Below are 25,969 nucleotides of genomic sequence, written 5' to 3'. Positions count from 1 at the left end.
CCCTATATGCGAGACAGAATAAGAGACACAGATGCATGGAACAATTTTATGGACTCTGAGGGAGAAGGTGAGGGTGGGACGTTCTGGGAGAATAGCATTGAAACATGTATATTATCATATGTGAAACAGAACACCATTCCATGTTCGATGCATGAGACAAGGGCTCAGGGCCGGGGCAATGGGATGATCCAGAAGGATGGGATGGGGAGGGAGGTGGGTGGGGGGTCCAGGAGGGGGAACACATGTAAACCCATGGCTGATTCATGTCAATGTATGGCAAAAACTATTGCAATGTTGTGAAGTGATTGGCCCCCAACTAAAATAAATAAATTTATAAAAAAAAAAAAAAAAAAAAAAGAAGACGGAGCGCCAAAGAAACGATGCCTTCAAACTATGGTGCTGGAGAAGACTCCTGAGAGTCCCGTGGACAGCAAGGAGATCAAACCAGTCAATCTTAAGGGAAATCAACCCTGAATATTCATTGGAAGGACTGATACTGAAGCTGAAGCTCCAGTATTTTGGTCATCTGATGCAAACAGCTGACTCATTGAAAAAGTTCCTGATTTTGGGAAAGATTGAGGGCAGAAGGAGAAGAGGGTGTCAGAGGATGAGATGGCTGGATGGCATCACTGATGCAGTGGACATGAACTTGGGCAAATTTAGGAAGATGGTGAGGGACAGAGAGGCCTGGCATGCTGCAGTTCATGGGGTCGCAGAGAGTCGGAGACAACTGGGTGACTGAACAACAACAGTAATGCCTGGTCACAAAGGGTAACAGGAATCTATCACAAGCTTAGTACCTAAGAGTACTTGCTGCTGCTGCTAAGTCACTTCAGTCGTGTCCGACTCTGTGCGACCCCATAGACGGCAGCCCACCAGGCTCCGCCGTGTATGCTACTAAAATTACAGCTTAGCCTCTAACAATGAAAACTAGGGCAAGTTATTTAACTCCAAGCCTTATTTGGGCATAATAATGGTGCCTATGCCACAGAGTTGTTTTAATGATTAAAAGAATAAATATAAAGGGCTTAGAACAGTATTTCACCAAAAAAAGTACTCAATATATGTTAGCAAGGATTAAAATATGATATACAGATACAGAAATAAAAATGCACACTAGATAAAATAAATGTCATAAAAATTTCCTTAAGCAATATCACTGATTTGGCAGGCCCTCCTTTAGACTACCTAGGTAAAAATATAAAGAATTTCTAGGCTTACGGACTTCTGCTAAATTTCAAGAGGAACTAATCCTACTGTTTCTAATCTATAATATTAAATAAAATACATGAGTGTTAAACCGATATGTTATAAGACAAGAAATGCCTTAAACCCAAGAATAGAGGGCATAAATTTAAAAATATGCCAAGAGATCAAAAAAATAATAATTTTGTTTAGTCAGCAGCAAGATGTTCTAGAGAGACACTGGCTTAGCTCAAGTAAAGAATCAAAAAAATCAACAAAAATGTACCAACAAAGCTAGGGAAGACAGACTGAACTTAAAATCTGACCAATTACCCTTGAAGAACAACTATGAATACAGTTGCACATAAGATCCAGACTATATAAAGTATGATGTTTAAGGTACGTAAATAGCGCTTGAGTCAGCATATGACTGGATTCTGGACTGGATTTCCACTAAACCTGACCTAGATACTAATGTGCCAATGATTACAGATATTTTTTCTGTCAGTAAAAATGAGACATTTACTGTGCTAAATGCATGTAGCAGTTAATTGAGACAAATTAAACTCTTGACTTCAATATGAAAAAACTGAGTTGATGAAAGGACTGTTTTCTGTATTCATGTCATCATGATGCTTTAAGAATTCTTAGAGAACTCAGTGATTCTTACTGTGTGATTAATTTTTATTTTTCAAAATAAAAATGAAAAAGTTTAAAAGGCTAACAGTGATAATAGCACACGGGTAGTAAAGAATCCACCTGCAATGCAGGAAATGGAGGAGACAAAATGTGGGTTTGATCCTGGGTTGGGAAGACATGCTGGAGGAGGAAATGGCAGCCCACTCCAGTATTCTTGCCCTGGAGAATCCCAAGGACAGAGGAGTCTGGCGGGCTACAGCCCATGGGGTCGCAAAGAGTTGGACACGACTGGTATTTTTTAAAATACGTACTGACTGACTGACTTACTTGGCTGCGTCAGGACTTAGTTGTGGCACCTGGGCCTAGCTATCTCGTAGCACACAGGATCTTCTCAGTTCCCTGACCAGGTACCAAATCGGCAACCCCTGCACTGGAAGGCAAATTCTTAACTACTGGACCACCAGGGGACGTCCCTACAATTGGTATTTTGAGCACTGACTTAAAACAAAATAAAATGAATAAAAACCTTAGCTTTTCCTTACAGAATATCAACCAATAAATATAAAAATCATGAAAAAAATCACCATTTGGCAAACACCACAATAATTCTTTCAGGCAGGAATCATCAAAAGACGCTAAAAACTAATGACCAAATTATGATTAGAAAAAATATTATTTATATACTAGCAAAATTATTCTCCATAAGATACTTCTAAGCACAAAGGGGCAAGAAAAGTTTAAGTAGGTAAACCTGGTAGGCACTTTATCACAAGTAATGGGACAAAATGACATCATGCATATACTGATATGATGCATTTGAGAAGGATATAACATTACTTGTGATATTCAAAAATATATAACCCAAATTTAACCATTAAGAAACATCAAATTCAAACTGAGGAATATTCCATGAAATAACTGGTGGCTGCTGCTGCTGCTAAGTCGCTTCAGTCGTGTCCGACTCTGTGCGACCCCATAGACAGCAGCCCACCAGGCTCCTCCGTCCCTGGGATTCTCCAGGCAAGAACACTGGAGTGGGTTGCCATTTCCTTCTCCAAGGCATGAAAGTGAAGTCACTCAGTCATGTCTGACTCAGTGACCCCACGGACCGCAGCCCATCAGGCTCCTCTGTCCATGGGATTTTCCAGGCAAGAGTACTGGAGTGGGGTGCCACTGAAATAACTGGCTAGTACTCTTCAAAGGATCAAGGTACAAAAGACATGAAATGAATAGAAGACAAAGGTGAAGAACTATTACAGAGTGAAGGAGACTTAGAAGACAGAAAAACTAACACAATACATGACCTTAACTGTACACTTAACAAGAAAAATTACATTAATGGCACAACTGGCAAATTTTGAATACACTCTGCAGATAACAGTATTCTATAAATGTAAATTTACTGATTTTAATTATCTACTTGAAGTTACGGAAGACATTAAATTTGAGGAATCTGGATGAAGATACGGAATCGAAAATTCTTTGTATTGTATTAATATTTACCACTCTTTTAAGTCTAAAATTATTTCAACATGGAAAGTTTTCTTTTAATTTTAAAGAAAAAAATTTTTGAAAAACCAGTTGAAAAGGTACTCTTCTCCTGTATATCCAATCCCTCCCTGAAATCTACTATTCTATGCTGACAAATAAAGAAATCACATTATTTCAAAGAAAAGTACTAACATAAGCTGAGTTTTTCTCTCTCAATCCTACTGTGAAGGGGAAAAAAAAATAAATTTTAACTTCTAGCTCTAAAATTCTGACTTTAAATACTTGAGTTCTTCACCACTATAAAGTAAGTAATAACAATGTATCTGCTATATTCCAGGCCCTGTGCTGACTACTTTATATACACTAGTTCCAATTCTAATAATAATGCCGGCAAGGCAGGTATGGATATTAGCATCTACAGACAAGAAAATTGGGGATGGACAGACTAAGTAATTTACTCAAAGTTACAAAACTGTTAGATGACATAACCAATACTTATGCCCATACCATCGAACTCCAAACACCAACTTGACACTATAATGCCTCCCAAGGGGACTGCTGAGAGGTGAATTAAACACATAAATTAGAATAGGGAAAGTGAAAGTGAAAGCGAAGTCGCTCAGTCATGTCCAACTCTTTGCAACCCCATGGACTGTAGCCTATCACGCTCCTTTGTCCAAGGGATTTTCCAGGCAAGGGTACTGGAGTGGGTTGCCATTTCCTTCTCCATAGAATAGGGAGCATAATCAAATTGGATACCTGGATTTATCATGAAGAAGCAGCAATGGAAATAACTGAAAAGTGCATTACTTCAATTATTATAAATCAGAATTTTCAACAACGAAAATAAGATAGGAAAAGGATTTTAGGAATGCTGAATCACCCTAACAGTGTCAATTCAAATTGTTTACAGAAATATTTTTTGGTTTCCTACATACATAAAAAACAAGTCTTATTAAAAACAGAAATTTCTAATACTCTGGTAACAAAGTCTGGTGTAACAAGTAGAATTTTCCTAAAATGATCCTGGGCTTTCACTGTGGAATGCCCAGAAAAGAAACAAATCGTGCCACAGTTCCTTCTTTGTCCAGCAGGAGGAACTGCACCAGAATTCATCTCTCTCTGGAACCAGGGGTTTATCCTTCTCAGTCCCCCAACAGGGAAGCTGCAACTTTCCACAGTCCTCAAGAGCTGGTCAGTTAGGTTTCCTAGATAATTCTTAGAAACAGGTGCCATCTCAACATGTACAGCTCATAGCTTAAGTAATGTATATGCCACCCCATGGACGAGGATCCTTTCAATAAAGCTGACCTTTGTAATAAGAGAACAATGATGTGGTGGAAGGTGTGAGCCCTCCGTTGGCACACTATTTCATGTGCAGTAGTATCTACATCAACACAGCTTCCTACGAGATAGTGCAAAGACCAGAGAATCTTCAGTTGAGTATTCTTGACTTATAAGTTTCTTCAATTATGCCTATCCCTACCAGGTAACTCTATCACAATGCAGAATTCCTCCTAAGAAATAATCTAAGACCATATAGGATAAAAAGAAGCCCAAATTCTTGTAAAAATGAAAAAGAAAAATAAGAAGACTTCTTTACCCAATTCAGTTTGTGTACTAATGAAATAATACTTTATAAACTTTCCTGATAAATATATGCTTTAATGATAATGTCAGCTAAAAAACATTGACTGCAATAAGTCAGTCATTTAGCAACAGGCTTCTCGTACACTATATATTTTTTAATGCTTTCACCTATTCTATGAATTAGTACCCCCATTTTGCAGACAAGCAAAATCAGGGTTAAAGAGGTTGAATAACTTTCCCAAAGTACAAGCAGGGCCTCAATGGTTTTACTCACTACCAGTGTGTTTTAATTCACTGATATTTCTAACAACTCATGAGGTCTATAGGTAATATACTGAAATAGGCATACTTTACAAGTGAAAAAAACTCAAGGTCTGTAAGCATTAAATGACTTGCTCACTATCATATTAAATTAACATTAATAGCAATAAGTAAAATAACTTCACAAAAGTCAGTGTAACAGTCAGTACAACAGAACTGACAGATGCTATATATATAAGAACTTTAGTTTATATACATATTCTAACACCAAGGTCAAAACATATCTTTCTAAATCGAGAGAAAAGTTTAGCAGTTTATTCTCCATTTCTTCCTAACTATAATTGAACAAGATTGACACTGAATAACTGCAACATGTGCCATCATGTAGCAGAAAACTGTTACAAAATTTGGAATTATTAAGTAAACCTTTATGCCTCCATTATCAGCGTGGCATACTAAATTAATTGAGGACACTTTGCTTATAAATAACTCAAACAACCAACATTAATATTTAATGAAGTGCTATTCTAACTCTGTGTAAATATTTCAACACTTCCAATGAAGATATGCTACAACAGAAAGGACTTCAAAAAGGCTAGCTTACAACTCTGAAACTGGATTATATTGCAGTCAATATCACATTAAACTAGCACACACAAGGAAGAAAAAAAGGCCACCTTTTCTCCCGACGAACAAAGAATTTGCATTTCATGCAAAGATGGGCTCGATAGAGGACAGAAATGGTATGGACCTAACAGGAACAGAAGATATTAAGAAGAGGTGGCAAGAATACACAGAACTGTGCAAAAAACATCTTCACGACCCAGATAATCATGATGGTGTGATCACTCACCTAGAGCCAGACATCCTGGAATGTGAAGTCAAGTGGGCCTTAGAAAGCATGACTACGAACAAAGCTAGTGGAGGTGAAGGAATTCCGGTTGAGCTATTTCAAATCCTGAAAGATGATGCTGTGAAAGTGCTGCACTCAATATGCCAGCAAATCTGGAAAACTCAGCAGTGGCCACAGGACTGGAAAAGGTCAGTTTTCATTCCAATCCCAAAGAAAGGCAATGCCAAAGAATGCTCAAACTACCACACAATTGCACTCATCTCACACACTAGTAAAGTAATGCTCAAAATTCTCCAAGCCAGGCTTCAACAATATGTGAACTGTGAACTTCCAGATGTTCAAGCTGGTTTTAGAAAAGGCAGAGGAACCAGAAATCAAATTGCCAACATCTGCTGGATCATCGAAAAAGCAAGAGAGTTCCAGAAAAACATCTATTTCTGCTTTATTGACTATGCCAAAGCCTTTGACTGTGTGGATCACAATAAACTGTGGAAAATTCTGAAAGAGATGGGAATACCAGACCATCTGATCTGTCTCTTGAGAAACCTGTATGCAGGTCAGGAAGCAACAGTTAGAACTGGACATGGAACAACAGACTGGTTCCAAATAGGAAAAGGAGTCAAGGCTGTATATTGTCACCCTGCTTATTTAACTTATATGCAGAGTACATCATGAGAAACGCTGGGCTGGAAGAAACACAAGCTGGAATCAAGACTGCCAGGAGAAATATCAATAACCTCAGATATGCAGATGACACCACCCTCATGGCAGAAAGTGAAGAAGAACTAAAGAGCCTCTTGATGAAAGTGAAAGAGGAGAGTGAAGAAGTTTGCTTAAAGCTCAACATTCAGAAAACTAAGATCATGGCATCTGGTCCCATCACTTCATGGGAAATAGATGGGGAAACAGTGGAAACAGTGTCAGACTTTATTTTTTGGGGCTCCAAAATCACTACTGATGGTGATTTCAGCCATGAAATTAAAAGACACTTACTCCTTGGAAGGAAGGTTATGACCAACCTAGATAGCATATTTAAAAGCAGAGACATTACTCTGCCAACAAAGGTCTGTCTAGTCAAGGCTATGGTTTTTCCAGTGGTCATGTATGGATGTGAGAATTGGACTATAAAGAAAGCTGAGTGCCAAAAAATTGATGCTTTTGAGTTGTGGTGTTGGAGAAGACTCTTGAGAGTCCCTTGGACTGCAAGGAGATCCAATCAGTCCATCCTAAAGGAGATCAGTCCTGGGTGTTCATTGGAAGGACTGATGTTGAAGCTGAAACTCCAATACTTTGGCCACCTCATATGAGGAGTTGACTCAATGGAAAAGACCCTGATGCTGGGAAGGATTGGGGGCAGGAGGAGAAGGGGACGACAGAGGATGAGATGGTTGGATGGCATCACCGACTCGATGGACATGGGTTTGGGTAGACTCCGGGAGTTGGTGATGGACAGGGAGGCCTGGCATGCTGCAGCTCGTGGTGTCGCAAAGAGTTGGACACGACTGAGTGACTGAATCGAACTGAATAAAGAATTAAAAGAAAATAGAAGCTGATTATTCAACTTGCTGGCATGCTGGTATAAATCTACATGGAAAGTACTAACAAGTCCTTCTTTCAGATTTTATATAAGATAAAAAGTCAAATCTGAGACAACACACTGGTACCTTAGAAACACAAAATCTTTGCATATAAGTACTAATAAAGTGCCCAATGATCATATGAATTGTATCATTTTTAATATTCAAAAAACCACAATGAAACATGTATTTAATCATCACATACTGATGTTGATTAAGTTTTCTTGATCCATTTTCTAACGAAAATATAAAACCAAGAGGTTTTGATCTAAACTCTCTTGATTTATACAATTTTCCACTTTTACTTGTATTACATTTGCCTTTCTCAAAACTAGAGGATGAACAAGGCCAGAAAATCAGTTCTAAAGAAGCTCTGAAAAGCTGTTTGTTTCATGAGGCAGAAGCAGAAACAGTAAGCTACTCCCTTCCATTTTGTTCACTCAACCAATTTTTTTTAAAATGACTAACTTGTGCATGCTCAGCACTCCCTCTTCTTTAAACATCTGTAATAACCACAGGGGAAAGACAGTAACTGCAGAACTTCCAACATGTTCAAGGGAGTGATAGAACCCATCTCTGTAAGGAAAATTATAGAAAGTTTCTTTTTTTGTGACATAATAGATCAATATGTAATAACTCAATAGGATCTTCTTATAAAAACAGCTCAAGTCTACATTAGAAATGGAAAGATAACACAATTTTCCTGAAATTCTTTTCTCTGTATTTTATTTAGGATCAAGACATATTACTAACATTTCAAACAGTCATGGCTAAAAAGTTTTGGAAAACACAAGACATAGCTTCCACTTTTCATAAATACATGATAGACTTCAGATATGACGAAGGATATTTGGTTTTTAATTCCCAGCTGAGCTGTAATAACCATGCTGTCATATCCATTAAGATCAGCAATAATATCAAAATAGTAATCAATGATGGGCGAACAATATAGGTAGGAAGATCAGCAAGTACAAAGGTTGTGAGGTAAAAGCATCCCTGGTATATCTGAGGAACAAAGAGGCCAGGGTGGGTCAAGCAAAGGGGAAAACACTAGAAAATGAAGGTAAGTAATAAGGCATAGGGAGGAGAGTCAGATTATGTGACTCATGGGTCATTCATAAGAAATTTGGCTTTTACTGGGACTGAGAGGGGAAGCCATTGGAGAATTCAATATGGAGGAGTGTAAAATACAACATATTTGAACAGTATCACCCTGGCTGTTCTACTAAGAAAAGACAAAAAGGAAAAGACAGTAGAAGCAGGAAGACCAGTAAGAAAACTACTGAAATAATCCAAGCAAGAGCTGATGGTGGCATGGACCAATGTGGAGGCAGTGCAGAAAGTACCAAGTGGATTCTGTATACTCAACAGAGTTTTTGCCAAAGAAGATATGAGAGAGATCAAGAAACTAAAATGAAGCAACTAAAAGTAGTAGGATGCAAACCAGACAAGTAAGGTGTCCTAGAAGTCAAGTGAAGAAGATATTTCATGAAGAAGAGAGTGCTAAATAATCTTGATCGAGTAAAGGAGGGCTGAGAAGCACTTTTAGATTTAGCAATAGCAGAGCTGAAAAACCTGATTAGAATGTGTTCAAGAAAGACTGGGAGAAGGAAAATTTAAGACACTGCATATAGAAAACATTTTTAAAGTGTTTTGCTATAAGGAGAGGGAAAGAAATAAGGCAGTGGCTAGAGAAGGAAGGAGGGACAGGATTTTTAAGATGGAAGAACATATTAACACATTATAGACTAGTAGGAATAATCTAGAAGAGAAGAAAAAATGATATAGAAGAGAGAAAAATGCTAGAGCAATGAGGAGGAAGTGGACTAGTATACAAGTGGGGGAGCTGGCCTTAGCTAGGAGCAAAGTTCACTCATCTCTTACAGAAAAGAATAGAGTACAAGGACACAGATACAGAGTCTGTGGAAGTTCCCTTCTGATTGCTTCTGGTTGCCTAACAAACTAGGAAGCTATATGCTGGAGAAATGCTGGAGGTTTGAGAAAGGAAGAGAATGTATTAGCCACTGTCTAGGAGTGTGGGAGAGTGAAATGACCGGGGAAATATAATATGATTACTGGGTAGCACTAAGGAATCACCAAGGTCTGGGATCGTGAATTTAAAGTGAGCCCAGCATGTATGGTTATCTCTTTTTTCTCAGATGTGTGGGTATAGGCAAAAAGTTGAGTATATGCAAGCCTATGACTAACATGATTGACCATGGAATTTAAGCTGGGCAAGGAAAGTAAGACATCAGGAGGATCAGGGACAGTGAGAAAAAGACAGATTTGAAAGACAGAAGATCCCAAAGACCCACTGAAAAGACAAGAAACACAGGAAGAGAATACAGGGTTCTAGATACATCTATTTTTCTAAAACCACCATTTATTTATTTAAAAACATTGAATAGTTTAGAATATATAACTATAGCTAGAAAACTGTCGATAAATATTTTTATCCTCACACACACACAAAAAAACCCAACCAAAGAAAAGGACTGAGGGTCCCAACAGGCTCAAAGAACCGCTGGAGTGATAGAAGTTGTGATATGAAATGATAAGAGATGGTAGCAGAGAGTGGGAACTGTGAGGGACCGAAGTCTGGATAAACACAAGATCTAGAAGTGAGTAGTGAAGTGGGATAACAAGCAAAATTCATTGGAGAAGAGAAATTTCGGTTTGAAGATACTAGTGTACTGAATGAATTACCCACATGAACGTTGAAATAACCAAGAATTATAATACAAGTAGTACTGGAGTGAATGTCATGCAACTAAGAACTAGTATCTGTTGGAGACAATTCTCCATGGGTCTTCCATTCCTCGACATCATGTGAACAGAGGTACTAACTACCTTTACTGTGGATTAACTTTCCAAGCAAACTTGTATAGCCAACAGCCTTGGAAGATAGACAGTGTTTCCCTCCAAAGCAAAGGGTACGTTTCCTTTGCTTGGAAGACATTCTCTTCCTCTACAGGGGAAGACATGCTTAGTGTCTGTTATGGAAAGACACCTTATCAGGTCACACTTTAGGAACTGGGACTTGAGTAACCAGTGTAAGCAAATGCTGTCCCTCTGGCTACTGCTTTTGCTGTTAGTAATAAAGTCCTGTGTTTCTGCACCAGAAACACCACCCCCCTCACTCCATCTTTTGTTAGCATCCATGAAACCTTGGTAGTTTTAGCTTGCAGGTAGAGTAAAATCTCAGACCACTGAAAGTTTTTCACAAAATCTCCCATGAATAGGGAGTGGGAGTGAGAGGTTACTGCACGGGTAGAAAGGATGGGTAGAAAGTGGTACAGTTTGAGAACATGAGATAAAGTCTGGAGATGTTTTAGGAGAAAAACGTCTAAAAAAGTAATGAAAAGCAAAGAGAGCACCATTCAGGCTCAGTGAAGTGAAGAAAGGAGGAGAGAAAACTACTGTTTGAGAAGGTGGCAGGTATTATCATCAGGGAAGCCAAATTTAACAGACAGCAAAAAGATGAAGGCAGTATTAATAGAAGAGGCTGAAGAAACTTGCTGATAACTGACCTTGAGTTTACAGGGACATTACAACAGACTTGCAGGAGACAGGAAGGGGCAGGGTTTGGGGGTTAGATCTGGATACGTGTGGTAAAGGACTCATGAGCACTGGGCTGCTTCTGGTGAATTACGTGAACAGGAAAAATGCACACAAAGAGATTAGCTGTGGTCAGTTTCCATCAGATTCAACCAGTCTGTGTGTTCCTACATCCCTCGCCCCTCTTTCACCCACTCAACATCTACTATGGAATACTTTATTTCTTACCAAACAAAACATCATTATAGAAAATTTAGAACACAGAAGTTTTAAAAAAAAAAAAGCCAAAGTTGTTGTTTAAGACAGTAAGAGGCAAGTGTTAACTTACTTGAATTAGATCTAAAATGCCAAGTTCACTTTCTGAAGAATCCACACAGAAGACAAAATATAATGTTGCGTAATGTCTATAAATCAGTTTGTTGTCAGATCCTCCGATTAATCTAAATGACAAAACAAAACAATTGGAATGTTATAGAAACAAACTGAAAAACATTTTCATTAACTCAAGCAAACTGATAATTTTTTTAAAATCTTTCTATAAAATGAAAGGTAACAATGACACAGCACTCAAGTGAACTAGATGGTTGTTATCTTCAGAGAAGTTGAGTAAAAGATGCCAGTGCTTAATCTCAGTTCATTCATTCAATTATTTACTGAGTACTTGCTATGTGTCAGGCACTGAGAGTGGGTAAGCAGCAATGAACAAATAAGAAAAAATGGAACTACATAAGTGGAAGGAACTACTTAGAGAATCAAAACAGGACAATGCCACACCGATAGATTTGCTACTTTCGATTGGGAGTTAAAAGAGTTGATGTTTAGGCTGAGATTTAAGGATAAGAAAAATTTCGAGATGAGCATTTCAGACATAAGTAAACTAATAAAAAAGCAAATTCATCAAGAATGAAATATCTATGTTCAAGAAACAGAAGGAAAGCTTCAATCAATGAAAGATAAGTACATGATTAGGCCAAAGAAGTAGGCAGAAATGAGTACATAGGGCATTTTTAAGTGCTTACTAGATTTAATCCCATAGGTCACAGTAACTTACATAGCTTGAGACTGATTATCAACTAGGAAAAAAAAAAAAAGAAGGACATTTTTTCTTCAGTTTTGGACAGACTTACTATCAAGTTCTTCTCCAAAAGCACATTTTGTTTTGGAGTAGAAGAGCAAGAAAACTGAGCTAAGAGATACTCAATTCTTTTGCCAAATATTTTTTTTTTTACTGATTGGAGTTTCAGCATTTTAAAAATAATAATTCAGGAATCATTATAAACACCTTTTATCCTTCTAAATATATTCTAGCTATTCCATAGTTGCTGTTGCTGCTAAGTCGCGTCAGTCGTGTCTAACTCTGTGCGACCCCATAAATGGTAGCCCACCAGGCTCCGCCGTCCCTGGGATTCTCCAGGCAAGAACACCGGAGTGGGTTGCCATTTCCTTCTCCAGTGCATGAAAGTGAAAAGTGAAAGTGAAGTCACTCAGTCGTGTCCCACTCTTCGCGACCCCATGGACTGCAGCCTACCAGGCTCCTCCGTCCATGGGATTTTCTAGGCCAGAGTATTCCATAGTTAAGTTTACAAAAATCAGAGCTAAAACATAATGAGCGCTAACTGAACATTCAAACACAACACAGGAAAATAACAACTATTTCTTGTTTTGGCCTCACTTTGAGGCTTGTGGGATCTCAGTTCCCCAACCAGGGATCAAGCCCTTGCCCCTTGCACAGAGTCTTAGCCCGTGGACCTCCAGGGAAGTCCCTATTTCTTACTCAGTAAAAGTAATACTAAATTCACAAGTTTGTAGAAACAACTTGTATACACTCATTTATTACTTCACATCCTTTAATACCAAAAATGAAAATTATCTTGGACAAGAATTAAAACTCCTACTATCTAGAAAAGATATGCAATTTAAAAATATGTACAAGCACTTCAAAGATTCCCTGAGCTGTATTTATTTATACACTATCCTTGTACCTGACCCTTGAAAGGGACAAAAAGAGCACAAACAGCAGGCTTCATCCTGAATCTGCAATTTAGTCATTTATCTTAAATTTTTGTTTGGCTCTGCTGTAAAAGAAGACCAAATATTTAAAAACTATAAGTTTTAAAATGGCAATTACAATTGTTGAAAGAAAAAAATTAATATAAATACATTTTATTATAATTTCATCTTTAGGCTATATAGTACAATACTGATTCAAATTCTTGTATAGAATGTAACACACAATATAAAACCCACAGAATTCTAGAAATCCTTAGTCCAAATATCTCATTTAACATAAGAGGAGAAAACTGAGGTACAAAGAATTCTAGTGACTTAACCAAGAAAACCAGCTTGTTAGTAACAACACTAGGATTAAACCAGATGTGCAGCCCCATTTCTGATGCAATATTTGCTTTCTACTTTTTATAAGGTTGAAAAGAATAATCACAAATTCAAGTCATACTTTCTGGTTCAAACTGTGCCCTGGTTATATCAATCAAGTTCTTGCACATGTACCACATGTACCACTGTTCTGGGTGATAAACTTCCTATGAGATTAGAAGATCAAGAGACTGAAATAAAGGGAAATGACGGTACTGGCAAACACAAGTCAACTACAGAAGTTTAAGCGAGATAAGCGAAGTACCATTAAAATACAAAAACAGAAAGCAGGTGCATCTATCAACTATGAAATTGTAGGCCTCGAGTTAACAGCAAAATTTACAAATCATAAGTGTGTATTTGCAAATTTAAGTGCAACATGATATAACCTTTTAAGAAATGCAAGTAAACTTTCTACATGATAAAAAGTAATTTATGGTCAGGTATGAATGAATTCTCTATTATGAAAACTATTCTTTATAACATACATCATCTACCTTAAAAATACAGAAAAGTGTAGGTTTCTCTGACTAATTTCTAATTATTCACAGTGAAGTTCAGTTAAAGTTGAGTTTTTTGAATTGTCAGTGAGGAAATAGCCTGTTAAGAAATTAAACATATAAGCATGGAAGGGAACATCTATGAAACCATTTGAGAAACCCATTTTCATGAAACCCATTAATTGAAATTTATAATAGTTGGAAAACTAATTATATGCAATATTTATTTATTCATTTTAAAAACAGAAAAGTCTGTCATCTGAATTTGAACTTATTTTATCGAGACACACACATATATAATATCCGAAAAGCAGACTTCAGAATTGTTCATAATATAAAATAAAAGATGCTATCTAAATTTTTATGAAAGCAGGTTCATTCAGCCTAAGGAGTACTCTGTAGTCATTAAAAAGAATGAGATTGCTCTAGATGGGTTTATATGCAAAGCTTTTCAAAATATAAGTGCAAACATGCAACATGATAAGCAAAATACATGTGTGATCCCATAAGTAAAAATTTTTAACGTTATATTTTTATGTGCTGTGTTTAGTCGCTCAGTAGTGCCCAACTCTGTGACACCATGGATTGTAGCCTGTCAGGCTCCTCTGTCCATGGGGATTCTCCAGGCAAGAATACTGGAGTGAGTTGCCATTCCCTCCTCCAGGGGATCTTCCTGGCACAGAGATTGAACCCAGGTCACTCACATTGCAGGTGGATTCTTTACCGTCTGAGACACCAGGGAAGCCCAAGAGTACTGGAGTGGGTAGCCTATCCCTTTTCCAGGGGATCTTTTCAACCCAGGAATTCAACCAGAGTCTTTTGCATTGCAGGTGGATTCTTTACCAGCTGAACTACCAGGGAAGCCTTACATTTTTAAATGTTAGTGCAAAACTAATTTTCTAGAAAGATACATAAGAAACTGGGAAAAGGACTAAAGTTGGAGGAGGAAGACTTGGTTTACGTTTTATATTTGTTTGAATTTTTGCCATATGAACATATTACCTTTATATAAAATGCTTTTATAAAAATTTTAAAAGAAAAAGATTAAGTGTCTTAAAAATTATTTAAGTTAGATTTATAGCTAATATGAGGCAATTAATTCCCCTGACCCAATTAATCAAATTAGGAAATTTTACAATAAAACAATTAAACAGTGATGCTCTACAGTCAAAGATTAGAAATGTCCATGAAATGCTTTACTTACAATCCTCCTTCTAGGAAATTACAAACATTTTCATCTCTCTTAGATACCAAATGGAATGTCTCCCTGATGATTTGCTGTTGTGTATCTTCACTCTGAGAAAGAATAATTCATATACGTTAGAGGCCAATTTCTAGGTTTAACAGTTTTATAAGAATTTGAAAATAAAAGAGTAATCTGTCTGGGAAATTCATCTAAGAGTATAGTCCTTGGAGAACTAACCTATTATATCTTAATAGACACAAAACCCAACAGTTTAAAATTAAAAACAAAAAGCAAAAATGTGACAAAAAATCAGCACTTAATATTTTCCGGTATAATAAAACTTATTTCTCAGCTTCAAAAAACAACAAGAAAAAATATCAGACACATGAATTATAGACACTGGTAAAAGGGAAACTAGATATCAACTAGTCAAAGTACATTGTACAAATGGGTAAACTGAAACAAAGAGATAGTGTTATAAACAATTCATATTTTAATAGAAGAAAGAACAGAAGTTTGGTGCTCTCAATTAAGTAAGTTTAAGCGCAAACTGAGGTAAGAGTTTATCAGCTTACTTATCTTTATGTAAGCACAGCTTAAAACCAAGAATTGACTCAATAAATACTTACTAAATTCACCAAGCAATTCACATCCCAGTAAAAAAAGAATCAACTTCTCAAACACTGCAATATAAAACTGGCAAAATCATGAACAAGAAATTTCCCAGGAAAGAATGTGTGATGGTCCATAAACAAATGAAAAGATGCTAAACCTCATTAGTTATGAAATGAAATACAAATTAAAGTAACAATGAAATAACTCCACATGTACCATATGAGCAAAAATATAAAAGTATGACAATATCAAATGTTGACTACGATATGGAGCCAAAGAAATTCTCGTCCTACCAGTGGAAAGGTAAATGGTATTACCACTCACTCAAGAAGTTTTATAATTCAGCACTCTACTCTTAGGTACAATGCTAACCCATATGAAACCATTGTTTTTGAAGGTCAAAAACAGTAGAATATCGACAACTACATATACATAATAAATTCTTAACCTGTATACCAAGAAACACATAGAAGAATGTTCATAAAGGCACCATAACAACAACAATAACAAAAGCTGAAAACAACCCAAATGTTCACCAGTCACATAAGTTACAGTATGCTTATAAATGGAATCCTATAAGAAGTAAAAATTAAATAAGTAAATTATACCCAATTAATGTGGAAAAAAGGAGTTACCAGAGCTCAAGTTGCCATTTTAAAAAAAAATACCACAAACTGATGACTTAACTAACAGAAATGTATTTTCTCACAATTCTGGGGGCTAGAGGTTCAAGACTGAGGTGCCAGGATAGCTGGTTTCTGGTGAGTGATATCTTTTTGGCTTGAAGACAACCACCTTCTCATTGCATTCTTACATGTTCTTATGGGGAGAAACAGCAAGAACAGGCTCTCTGGTATCTCTTCTAGTAAGGGCACTAATCACATCATGAGGGCCCCATGGTCATCATCTCATCTAAACCTAATTAAGTTCCAAAGTCCTAACCCCAAATAACATCAAATCGAGGGTTAGGGCTTCAACATGAAAATGTAGGGGGTACACAATTCAGTCTACAGTAGGGGAGAAAAGCAAGTACCAGAATAATATGTAATCACTCCATTAGTATAAAATTCAAAAACATGAAAAACTAAACATTATGTCTGACAAAAATTTGGGGGTGATAAAAATAAAACTATAAAGAAATCATGGAAATGATTAACAGATTTCAAAGGCCTATTTTCATAGGAAGAAACAAACCTGTCATTCATAGATGAAAAGATTTTCCACGCAGAAAATCTAACATAATTTACACAGAAGTGATACAATTAATAAATGGTTATAATAAGAACACAAAGACATTACACAAAAATCCTACTGCCATTCTAAACTTCTGCAAGAATGAGTTGCAAAATGTAATTTTAAAAAGATATCATCAAAAACCACACATCGTCTAGGAGTAAAGGAAACAAAAAAACTGCAAGAGAAAATGTAAAACTTTACTGGAAAAAGTTAAAGAAGATCTAAGTAAATGAAAATATGTATAATGTTTATAGACTGAATGATCCAATATTATACAGATGCTCAAACTCCCCAAAATGCTCCAAAGACTTAAGGTAATTCTAATCAAAATTTCAACATGGGTGTGGGAGATAAGCTTGAAAACCTGATTATGAATCAAAATATGATTTATACATGAGAACAGAAGGCTAGAATAACCAGATACTCTCAAGGAGAATACAAGAGGGCCTGCTGACCAGGTAAGAATTATTATAAAGCTACAGTAATTAAGATAACATATTGGTGCAGAAATAGGGAAAATGACTGATGGAGCCAGAAGCACACCACACGTAAGTATAATAATTTAATTTTAAACAGACTAAAGATTAGCAGGGATGGAAGGGCATTTTCATAAATGGTCCCAGAATGAAAATTTTTGGTTTTGTTCCAATACAATGAACTTCTAGCTCTCATATTATACTCAAAAATCAATCCCAGATTGATTAAAAATAAATGTCAATGCAACCTAAAAGTCCATCAACAGAGGAATGGATAAAGAAGATATGGTACATATACACAATGGAATATTACTAAGCCATTAAAAAGAATGAAATATCATTTGCAGCAACATGGACAGACCTAGAGAGTGTGATACTGAGTGAAATCAGACAGAGGGCAAAAATATTATATGACATCCCTTGTATGTGGAATCTATACAGAAATGATACCAATGAACTTACTTACAAAACAGAAAGAGACTTACAAACTTAGAAAATGAACTTGAGGTTGAAGGGAAGGAAGGAAGGGAGAAAAGGGTAATTAGGGAGTTTGGGAAGGTCATGTACACTCTGCTGTATTTAAAATGGATACCAACAAAGACCTGTTGTATAGCACATGGAACTCTGCTCAATGTTATGTGCCAGCATAGATGGGAGGGGGGTTTGGAAGGAATGGATACATGGATATATATGGCTGAATCCCTTAGCTGTTCACCTGAAACTACCACAACACTGTTAACTGGCTATACCCAAAAACAAAACAAAAAGTTTAAAGTTAAAAAACAAAAATGTCAATGATGAAGCTACAAAAATCTAAAAATATAATACAGAAGAATATCTTTATAACATTGTAATAGTGTTGGACTTTTAAACAAGACACAAATGATAACTATAAAGGAAATGGTAACTATAAAGGAAAAGGTTTGCAAATCTGAAGTAAGTACTTTGAATGCTGAAGTAACATCACAAAAAGAATTAAGACAGCTACAAACATGACAAACATTTCTACAATACAAAAAACTGACAAAACTAATAGTATCTAGCATACAAAAGATACTTAAATGACAGCAAGAAAAAGATATAAATTCCAACAGAAAAATAACTTGGCAAAAATAAGACTTGGAATACAACAAACTAAAAATTAGTTTCTCTATAGCAACAAAAACCATCAACAAAATAGGTAACCCACTGAATGGAAGAAAATGTCTGCAAATCATATATCTAATCAGAGGTTAATATGCAAAACATATAAAGACTCCACACAACTGAATAGCCAAAAAAAAAAAAAAATCCAAACAATCCTAATTTTAAACCTTAGGACAGAAAATCTAAATAGACTTTTCCAAAGAAGACATACAGATGGCCACAAGGTACATGAAAAGATGCTCAATATCAGTAATCATCAGGGAAATACAAACTGAAACCACAATGAAGTATCACTTCACACCTGTCAGAATGACTGTAATAAAGATGCTAAAAATAACAAGTGTTGGTGGGGAGGTGGAGAGAAGGGAACCATGGTGCACTGTTGATAGGAATGTAAAGTGGTGCAGCTGCTATGAAAACCAGTATGGAGGTTTCTCAAAAAAAGTAAAAATAGAACTACCACATGATCCAGCAATTTCACTTTCAAGTTTTTATCTGAAGAAAATTTTCATACTAACTAACTATTTTCATACATACTATTTTCATACTAACTTGAAAAGATAAAAGCATTCTCATGTTCATTTGGGCATTATACACAACAACCAATATATGGAAACAACCTAAGTGTCCATGCATAGATAAAGAAAATAAAATGTGGTGCTTATAAAGGCATACCCTGGAAATACTGAAGGTTTGGTTCCAGACCACAGTACAGCAATAAAAGGAGTAACACCAAATTTTTCATTACCCAGTTCATAAAAAAGTTACGCTTATTCTATAATGTAGGCTACTAAGTATTCAACAGGATTATGTATAAAAAAAAGTACATACCTTAATTAAAAAATACTTCATTGCTAAAAAATGTTAACCATCATCTGAGCTTTCCCTGAATCATAATCTTTTTGCTGGCGGAAGGTCTTGCCTCAATGGCTGCTGACTGATCAAGATGGTGGTTGCTGAAGGTTTGGGTGACTACAGCAATTTCTTAATATAAAACAACAATGCAGTTTGCCACATCGATGGACTCTTCCTTTCATAAAGGAGGAATCATGCAGTGCTGCTTGACAGTATTTTATCCACAGGAAAATTTCTTTCAAAACTGGAGTCAGTCCTCTCAAAGCCTACAACTGCTTTATCAACTAAATTTATGAATTATTCTAAGTCCTTTGTTGTTCTAACAACACTCTTTACAGCATCCCCACCAGGAGCAGATTTTATCTCAAGAAACCACTCCTTTGCTCATCATCATGAAGCAATTCCTCATCTGTTCAAGTTTTATCATATTGCTGTTGTTCAGTCGCTCAGTCATGTCCAACTCTTTGCTACCCCATGGACCGCAGTATGCCAGGCTTCCCTGTCCTTCACCATCTCCCAGAGCATGCTCAAACTCACGTCCACTGAGTCAGTGATGCCATCCAACCATCTAGTCCTCTGTTATGCCCTTCTCCTCCTGTCTTCCATCTTTCCCAGCATCAGGGTGTTTTCCAATGAGTCGGCTTTTCACATCAGGTGGCCAAAGTATTGGAGTTTCAGCTTCAGCATCAGTCCTTCCAATGAGTATTCAGAATTGATTTAATTTAGGATTGATCACCCAGCAGTCCAAGGGACTCTCAAGAGTCTTCTCCAACACCACAACTCAAAAGCATCAATTCTTCGGCGGTCAGCCTTCTTTACGTCCAACTCTCACATCCATACATGACTACTGGAAAAACCATAGCTTTGACTATACAGACCTTTGTCGGCAAAGCAATGTCTCTGCTTTTAATACTGTCTAGGTTTGTCACAGCTTTTCTTCAAAGGGGCAAGAATCTTTTAAATTTCATGGCTGCAGTCACTGTCCCCAGTGATTTTGGAGCCCAAGAAAATAAAGTCTGTCATTGTTTCCCCATTTACTAGCCATGAAGTGATGGGACCAGATGTCATGATCTTCATTTTTTGAATGTTGAGTTTTAAGCCAGCATTTTCACTCTCCTCTTTCACCTTCATCAAGAAGTAAAAATATTTCCTCTTGGCTTTCTGCCATAAGAGTGGTGTCATCTGCCTATGTGGGGTTGTTGATATTTCTCCTGGCAATCTTGATTCCAGTTTGTGCTTCAACCAGCCCAGCATTTTGCATGATGTACTCTACATATGAATTATATAAGCAGGGTAAGAATATACAGCCTTGATGTATTCCTTTCCCAATTTGGAAACAGTCTGTTGTTCTATGTCCAGTTCTAACTGTTGCTTCTTGACCTGCATAGAGATTTCTTAAGAGGCAGCTAAGGTGGTATGGTATTCCCATCTCTTTAAGAATTTTCCACAGTTTATTGTGATCCACACAGTCAAAGGCTTTAGTGCAGTCAATGAAGCAGAAGTAGATGTTTTTTCTGGAATTCTCTTGCTTTTTCTATGATCCAGCGGATGTTGGCAATTTGATCTCTGGTTGCTCTGCCTTTTCTAAATCCAGCTTGTACATCTGGAAGTTCTTGGTTCCAGTACTGTTGAAGCCTAGCTTGGAGGATTTTGAGCATTACTTGGTTAGCATGTGAGACAGGTGCAATTGTGTGGTAGTTTGAGCATTCCTTGGCATTGCCTTTCTTTGGGATTGGAATGAAAACTAACCTTTTCCAGTCTTGTGTCCACTGTTGAGTTTTCCCAATTTGCTGGGATATTGAGTGCATCACTTTAACAGCATCATCTTTTAGAATTTGAAACAGGTCAGCTGGAATTCCATCACCTCCACTAGCTTTGTTCATAGTAATACTTCCTAAGGCCCACTTGACTTCACATTCCAGGATGTCTGGCTCTAGGTAAGTGATCACACCATCGTGGTAATCTGGATCATGAAGATCTTTTTTGTATAGTTCTGTGTATTCCTGCCACCTCTTAATACCTTCTACTTCTGTTAAGTCCCTACTATTTCTGTCCTTTATTGTTTCCCTCTTCGCATGAAATGTTCCCTTGGTATCTCTAATTTTCTTGAAGAGATCTCTAGTCTTTCTCATTCTATTGTTTTCTCTTATTTCTTTGCACTGTTCACTTAGGAAGACTTTCTTATCTCTCTTGCTATTCTTTGGAACTCTGCATTCACATCTTCAGGCTCTGCTCCTAATTCTAGTTCTCTTGCTTTATCTATCACATCTGCAATTACTTCCTCCACTGGAGTCTTGAATCCCTCCCTTGCAAATCATTCACAAAGGTTGGAATCAACTTCTTCTAACCCCTGTGAATGTTGATATTATCACCTCTTCTCGTGAATCATAAATGCTCTTAATAGCATTTAGAATGGTGAACCCTTCCCTAAAGGTTTCCAAGTGACTGCTCACATCCATCAGAGGGATCACTGTCTATGGCCGCTATAGCCTTCCAAAATTTATTTTTTAAAGTAGAAGATTTGAAAGTCAAAATGACTTCTTGATCTGTGGCCTGTAGAATGGATACTGTATTAAGAGCATGAAAATAACGTGAATCTCATTGTACATCTTCACCACAGCTCTTGGGTGACCACCGGCATTGTCAATGAGCAATAATACTTTGAAAGGAATCTTTAATTTTTTTTTTTATGAGCAGGAGGTCTTAACAGTGGGCTTAAAATAAATTCAGTAAACCATGTTGTAAATAGATGTGCTGTCATCTGGCTTTGTTGTTCCATTTATAGAGCACAAGCAGAGTAGCACAATTTTAGCATAACATTAGCATAATTCTTAAGTGCCCTGGGATTTGGGAAATGGTAAATGAGCACTGGCTTCAAATGAAAGTCACCAGCTGCACTAGCCCTTAAGAAGAGTCAGCCTAGTCTTTGGATCACTGACACCAGGCCCGTCCTAGATGGCATCTTCTTCCAATAGAAGGATGTTCTGTCTACACGGAAAATCTGTTGTTTAGTACAGTCACCTTAGTTCATTATCTTGATTCTTCTGAATAATTCAATGTAGTTTCTATATCAGCACTTGCTGTTTCATCTTACACTTTCATGTTACTAAGGTTTCTTTCCTTAAGCATCATGAATGAACCTCTGCTAGTTTCAAACTTACCTTCTGCAGCATACTTACCTCTGTCAGCCTTCACAGAGCTGAAGAATTAGAGTCATGCTCTCGATTAGGCTTTGGCTTAAGGGAATGTTGTGGCTGGTTTGACCTTCTATCCAGACCACTGAAACTCTCTCCACATCAGCAGTAAGGCTATTTCACTTTCTTATCATTCGTATGCTCACTCCAATAGTACTTTTAATTTCCTTCAAGAACGTTTCCTTTGCATTCACAGCTTGGCCATCTGTTTGGTGCAAGAGGTCAAGCTTTTAGCCTACCTTAGCTTCCAACATGCCTTCCTCACTAAGCCTAACCACATCTTGCTTTTGATTTAAAGTGAGAGATGTGGGACTCCTCCTATCACTTGAACAACTTATAGGCTACTATCAGGTCACTGACTGCTCTAATTTCAAAGTTGTTGTATCTCAGGAATCAGGGAGACCCACGAAGTGGGTGAGAGAAGGGGACTGGCTGCTCAGTGGAGCAGTCAGAACACACACATTTGGTGTGTGTTTGCTCTCTCATATGCATGTGGTTTGTGGCACCCAAAAAAATTACAACAGTGACATCAGTGATCACTCACAGACCATTATAACAAAGAAAATCATCATGAAAATATTTGAAATATTGCAAGAATCACCAAAATGTGACAGAGACACAAGTGAGCAAATGCTGTTAGAAAAACTGGCACAAATAGACTTGCTCAAGGTAGGGTTGCCACAAACCTTCAATCTGTAAACAATGCAGAATCTGGGTTAAAGTATGATAAAACAAAGGGCAATAAAATGAGGTATGCCTGTAAATCTGTGTTATTTTTAAGTCACTAAGTTTGTGGTCATTTCTTAGGGCAGCAATAAAAGTAAATACCAGGCCATACTGAAAACGGGGGGATAAAGAAAATGTCAACAAGCCAGATGCTGAAATCCATAGTTCTTTCCTTTGGTCAGGTTCCAGAATTCTAGACCAGAGCTGGCACAACTGAAAGCCAACTGTGCATATATCTTCCAAATTCTGCACTCTGTCACACGATGTCACTACAGCATGTGGATAGCATGAAACTGACCACAACGGAGTACTTACACCATGCAGCAAATACTACAAAATAGAGCTCTTTCCTCCCAGGTAAGCCAGTTGTTAAAAAAAAAAAATACTGGCCATCTGTATGTCTTCTTTAAATGCAAATCAAAACTTCAAAGAGGTATCATTTCACACTGGTGAGAATGGCTACCATTAAAAAGTCTACAAATAATAAATGCTGAAGAGGGTATGGAGAAAAGGGAATCTTCCTTCACTGTTGGTGGGAATGTAAGTTGGTGCAGTCAACGTACGGGAAGTTCCTCAGAAAACTAAAAGTAGAATTACCATATGATCCAGCAATCCCACTCCTGGTATACACCCAGACAAAACTATGATTTGAAAAGATACATGCATCCCTCTGTTCACAGCAGCACTATTTACAACAGCCCAGACACAAACAGATGAATGGATAAAGATGCGGTACATACATACAATAGAATACCACTCAGCCATACAAATGAATGAAACACAGATGTGACTTATCATGGGGCTTCCCCTGTGGCTCAGCTGGTAAAGAATCAGCCTGCAATGCAGGAGACCTGGGTTCAATCCCTGGGTTGGGAAGATCTCCTGGAGGAGGGCAGGGCAACCCACTCTAGTATTCTTGGGCTTCCCTCATGGCTCAGCTGGTCAAGAATCCGCCTGCAATGCAGGAGACCCAGGTTTGATCCCTGGGTTGGGAGATCCCCTGGAGAAGGATAAGGCTACCCACTCCAGTATTCTGGCCTGGAGAATTCCATGGACTGTATAGTCCATGGGGTCACAAAAGAGTCGGACACAACTGAGCAACTTTCACTTCACAAAGATTATCACACTAAGTGAAGTCAGAAAGAGAATGACAAACAGCATATGATACCATTTATATGTGGACCTTAAAATATGGCATAAATACACCTATCTACAAATCAGAAACATACTCACAGACAAAGAGAAGAGACTTGTGCTTGCCAAGGGGAAAGGGTGGTAGTGGGGAGAACTACTGCGAGTTTGGGATTAGTAGAGGTAAGCTATTATATGTAGGATGGATAAACAACAAACTCCTACTGTATAGCACAGGAAACTATACTCAATATCCTGTGATAAACAATAATGGAAAAGAATATTTTTAAAAAAGAATGTATGTGTATTACTGAGTCACTCTGCTGTATAGCAGAAATTGGCACAACACTGTAAATCAACTATATGTCAACAAAAATTTTTTTTATTTTAAAAAATATACCATCCAAGCCTCACTCATAAAAATTCCTATACTATCTTCCATGGTAACTAGATGCAGAAGTTCCTTTGACATCATCTCAAGAATGACAAATAAATGCCCACAAAGTAGGTTCTAGCTGATCAGGAACACTAATACTAGACTTAATGTGAGTTAAAAATAAACCTTTATTGTATTAAGCACAAAGATGTGGGGAGACTGCTGTTATAGCAGTTTCCACTGTTACACTAGTGAAACTGCCTAGCCTGACCATCTCAAGTAAAGCTCATATAGACAACCTCTATTCGTGGATTCAGTAGTCACGTATGGATGTGAGAGCTCAACAATAAAAAAGGCTGTGCCAAAGAACTGATGCGTTCAGACTACGGTGCTGGAGAAGACTCTTGACAGTCCCTTGGACTGCAAGGAGATCCAACCAGTTAATCCTAAAGGAAATCAACCTTAAATATTCATTGGAAGGACTGATGCTGAAGCTGAAGCTCCAATACTTTGTCCACCTGATGCGAAGAGCTGAGTCATTGGAAAAGACCCTGATGCTGGGAAAGACTGAAGGCAGAAGGAGACGGGGATGACAGAGGATGAGATGGCCGGTTGTCATCACTGACTCGATGGACATGAGTGTGAGCAAACTCCGGGAGACGGTGAAGGACAGGGAAGCGTGGCACGCTGCAGTCCACACAGTCACAGAGCTGGACACAACCGAGCGACCGAACAACAACATGGAGTCAGAGTTTCCAGTTAGCTTTTAGTGTCCGACTTTTACAAAGAAGTCAACCAAAGATTAGTGGACATCTGATGAAAGCTCTAAATAAAAGCTGAGGACAAAACTAGGGGTGAAAAGCAACTGAAAGGAAATAAACCAAGTAGAGTGAAGAAAAAATTTAAGTGTATGTCATTAATACTAGTGAGGTAAGAAACAATAATCCAACTATGAATAGGAACAGCATACCATAAAACAGTAACACTCAGAAAATTTTTAA

The 25,969-nt window shown here is 37.4% G+C and overlaps 1 protein-coding gene across 9 annotated transcripts in view; it reads right to left on the bottom strand.

Annotated features, from left to right (window-relative positions):
• Nucleotides 1-25,969, bottom strand: part of AP3S1 (adaptor related protein complex 3 subunit sigma 1) — a 73,077-nt gene that overhangs the window by 28,880 nt on the left and 18,228 nt on the right. For 8 of the 9 annotated variants that reach the window (XM_081513710.1, XM_081513711.1, XM_081513716.1 and 5 more), the window contains exons 2-3: nucleotides 15,232-15,323; nucleotides 11,483-11,594 (exon numbers count right to left, since the gene is read on the bottom strand). The exons of the other annotated variant lie outside the window; for it this stretch is intronic. In XM_081513710.1, coding sequence (XP_081369836.1) covers nucleotides 11,483-11,594; nucleotides 15,232-15,323 — 204 coding nt within the window. The remainder of the gene's footprint in view (nucleotides 1-11,482; nucleotides 11,595-15,231; nucleotides 15,324-25,969) is intronic. 9 annotated transcript variants of the gene reach the window in all.

Source organism: Giraffa tippelskirchi, chromosome 7 (genome assembly GCF_054371585.1).
Source record: "Giraffa tippelskirchi isolate mGirTip1 chromosome 7, T2T-mGirTip1v1.2.pri, whole genome shotgun sequence".
NCBI lineage: Eukaryota > Metazoa > Chordata > Mammalia > Artiodactyla > Giraffidae > Giraffa > Giraffa tippelskirchi.
The sequence above is the reverse complement of the archived record's forward strand: the minus strand, read 5'-3'. Positions and strand labels throughout refer to the sequence as shown.